We start from the raw sequence: 3,393 nt of genomic DNA, 5'->3' as shown, positions 1-3,393 counted from the left end.
ACTTGCTCTAACAATCATTCTTACAGAAATTTATAGCTGTTGGAAAATGAAAGAAGACTTTAAAATGAAATGATTTTTGCCAAGTTACGCAAAGACCTTGCAGCATGCCTAGTTTGATGATTATGTCCAGAATATGTATTGAAAGCATTTGGAACGAATCGCATTAGAGTGAATAAGATGCTGTCCCTCTGTGATAAAGATACAGTGTACACTTGTGTATACTATTTATATTATTATACATGAACATCTATTAATAATGAACAAGCTGTCGTCCATGTAAACCAATATACATAAAGGTGATAATCAATTTTTCACAAAAGTGTCAAACTATTTTTTTTCTAAAGCTAGACTTGTATTAGTGCAACAGATGGCTGTCGCCAACACCTTTTGCACTAAGAGACCATTCTTCTCCGGAAAAAAAACCCTGAAATTCGCCGAACATTTAGAAATATCTAATGAAGCTAGTCTTCTTTTGTCTGGCAAATGAGATTAATGTGGCACAAAAATGAGACGGAGTAATCACATAATTTTTGTCACTTTCTTGACGTTCTTGGTGTCCTTGGAAAGTGATGTCTTTGGAATGCATGAATGCAAATTTGGTGGCAGCGGTGGGGAATGTGAATGGGAAATAAACAATGAATTTTCAATAGGAAATTACACACAGTTGCGCGAAAAGATTGGAAGTGATTATGAGCACATATTGGGAAATATTGGTAAGTAGGACTTTGTACATAATTTTAATTTTTTTTAAAGTTATTTTTCAAAACACCAACTTTCTACCTTCTCTAACTATCACTAATTATATTTCTGCTTACTATTTCTTCTTCATTATTTTAAAGCAAATTATGTGTTTGAGATGTTGAAAAATGTGTTAGTTCAATGCACATGTCTGAAACTGTCACTCTCTCTTTCATACATCTCTCCTTCCCACTTTACTATCGTACCCTTCCCACTCCACTATTTTACAACATTATACAACAAAAAATCTTATATATTTGAAAGCCATAACTAACGTCTGCCTTTTTAAGTTTATAATAAATAAGGTAAAGAAACACACTAAAGAAACACACAAAGACACACACACACACACACACACACACACTTGATTCACTTTGGTAAAAAAGTGAAATTTCACAACGATCTCGACAACAATTACGAATATAAAGAATATGAAAGAAACCACATTATTAATTTCAACACCTTTGCTTGTCATTAATGTAGACTACATGAAACTGTTAAAATATTCAATTAATATATAAGCAGAATAGTGTATACTTTTCATTTAAAGAATTTTGAAAGTCAGACGAGTTTCCAAGTGCACAGCGTATAGAGTAAACTATCAGACAGTACGACTAGCATACCATTTAGCGATGACTCCACAGGACACGACAGCTGTCACTTGGAAATTCGTGCTGTGACAAGATACATATTGTAGAGCTGCATATCGGCTTACAGACAGGTTTTGGCTTACTTTGACACAGTACTTATGATTCCTGGATAAATTTATCTACATTGTTTTCACTGTTTTGCACGCGTCTGGCCCCTAAATTTAGCTGTTAACATTAAAAATAAGAATGTCCACAAATTAGTATTTTGAGTGGACTCCGCCGCCCCTCTTCCCACCATGCCGCTTGTTCAGTCAAGTCCTTCCTGTGTTGGATGAAAGTGTGCATGCACCATACAGTTCATCTCTGTCTTGAGAAAAACAGGGGTCAAGTTTAATGAATTATTTGAACCTAATTAGTGTGTGTTGGTTTCTTTTTAGATTAAGCATTTTGTTTTCAAACATCTTAACACATATTTTCGTATATGACGACCGTGCAGATAACGGAAAAGATCTTCAGAAAAGTTTGAATGGATTCTGTATATATTGATTTTAAAAAAACCGAAGAACTAAAGTTAAAGTTGAAAAATAGTAATATTCGACATCAAAGCAATGTAAACCGTTCTCTTATGTAGTTTAGAAACACATAACCAAGAACTATCTACGGTCGCTTTTTAAATACAATACTTCATTTCACTGGACGAAAAGAGAAATTCCTAAACAAATTTAAAAGGCATTCTTTGTCCTCCATACAAAATAGGACATTTGCTTTCACCGTTTGATTTACACTTCAATTTCATTGAAAACACTATTTTACGGTTATTTTTCTAAGGGTGCGAGGTCAAAAGTTTTAGTGATAATTCTGTTACTGATCAAGTATACACAGATTTCATAGTAATCGTTTAAGTTTAAGAAAGTGACTGACAGGTGTCTTGCGATAATTTGTTTTCAAAATTACAGCTGTTATATTTTAGGCTAGATCTGTTACTGGAAAATTTAGTAAATTTTCAGAAGAATTAGACGATACACTATGCTACTGCAGGTATATGAAGTTTTAAATAAGTTTATATATATATATATATATATATATATATATATATATATATATATATATATATATATATATATATATATATATATATATATATATATATATATATCTGTGTGTGTGTGTGTGTGTGACAAATATAGTGCAAAGCTGGTGCGAAACAAGCCCAACTTTAGAAATCTACGGATTCCTTTTTCAAGGGCACAAAGAAGAATTGCACAATCGGACAAAAAAAAAGAAGAAGAGCAAAACACACAAAAAAACAACGTAATACGTGAGCACTGTAGAAAGTTTCCACTGTGTTTGCTTTAAATAGGTACAATTAAGAGAGGCTAGATCAACTGACCGAAATCAAAGGAGTTAGTAGATAAGCAATTAAATGTATGCGACGTCTGAAAAACATTACATCCCGGATGTAAAACTTCATCCTGGATTTTAGATTTCGTTGTGCTGTTTGTGTGTTAAAAATTGTATGAATGTATGCTCCAGAGCAAAATTACATTATTGAGTTTGAAATATTCAACAGCCTAATAAACGCTTAAAAATATATATAAATGTGCTTCTGTAACATTCTACATAAAAATGATAGTTAAGACCGCGTGTTTAAGAAAGCAAATAAATTTCAGAAAAACGTGATTTTGGTAGCTTGTAATTTCCTTGTTACCTGTATTGCCAAATGCCCGTTCTGATTCTTCCTGATTTAAGCTGATGGGTTGAGTGTACGCAGTCGGCGAATCGAATCTGCTTCTTTGGATTTCCTTGTTTCTGTGCTCCATTTTGAGTTTTGGGAGATCCCACAAAGTATTATATCGCTGAAACTGTGGACTGGAAAAGAGTAATGTTAAGCCACTGACTCTGTTACACTTTATTAGCCAAATCAATACAGGTAAACAATATCACATTTTCCATACATATTAGATTCAGTCAATTTGTATAACTTACATTCAAATCATTACGTTCCAATAAAGTCTCAAAACAATAATGCCTATTATCATTTCATGCATTGTTGTCGTGCATGACT

General features: G+C 32.9%; 1 protein-coding gene across 1 annotated transcript in view; it reads left to right on the top strand.

Annotated features, from left to right (window-relative positions):
- Window positions 1-367: 367 nt before the first annotated feature.
- LOC149805673 (uncharacterized) overlaps window positions 368-3,393 on the top strand; it is a 293,351-nt gene continuing 290,325 nt past the window's right edge. The window contains exon 1 of the mRNA XM_089936655.1: window positions 368-713. Coding sequence (XP_089792781.1) covers window positions 506-713 — 208 coding nt within the window. The 5' untranslated portion in view covers window positions 368-505. The remainder of the gene's footprint in view (window positions 714-3,393) is intronic.

The sequence above is a fragment of the Sinohyriopsis cumingii genome, chromosome 2, assembly GCF_028554795.1.
Source record: "Sinohyriopsis cumingii isolate HCF-2022 chromosome 2, ASM2855479v2, whole genome shotgun sequence".
In the NCBI taxonomy this organism is placed as follows: domain Eukaryota; kingdom Metazoa; phylum Mollusca; class Bivalvia; order Unionida; family Unionidae; genus Sinohyriopsis; species Sinohyriopsis cumingii.
The sequence above is the reverse complement of the archived record's forward strand: the minus strand, read 5'-3'. Positions and strand labels throughout refer to the sequence as shown.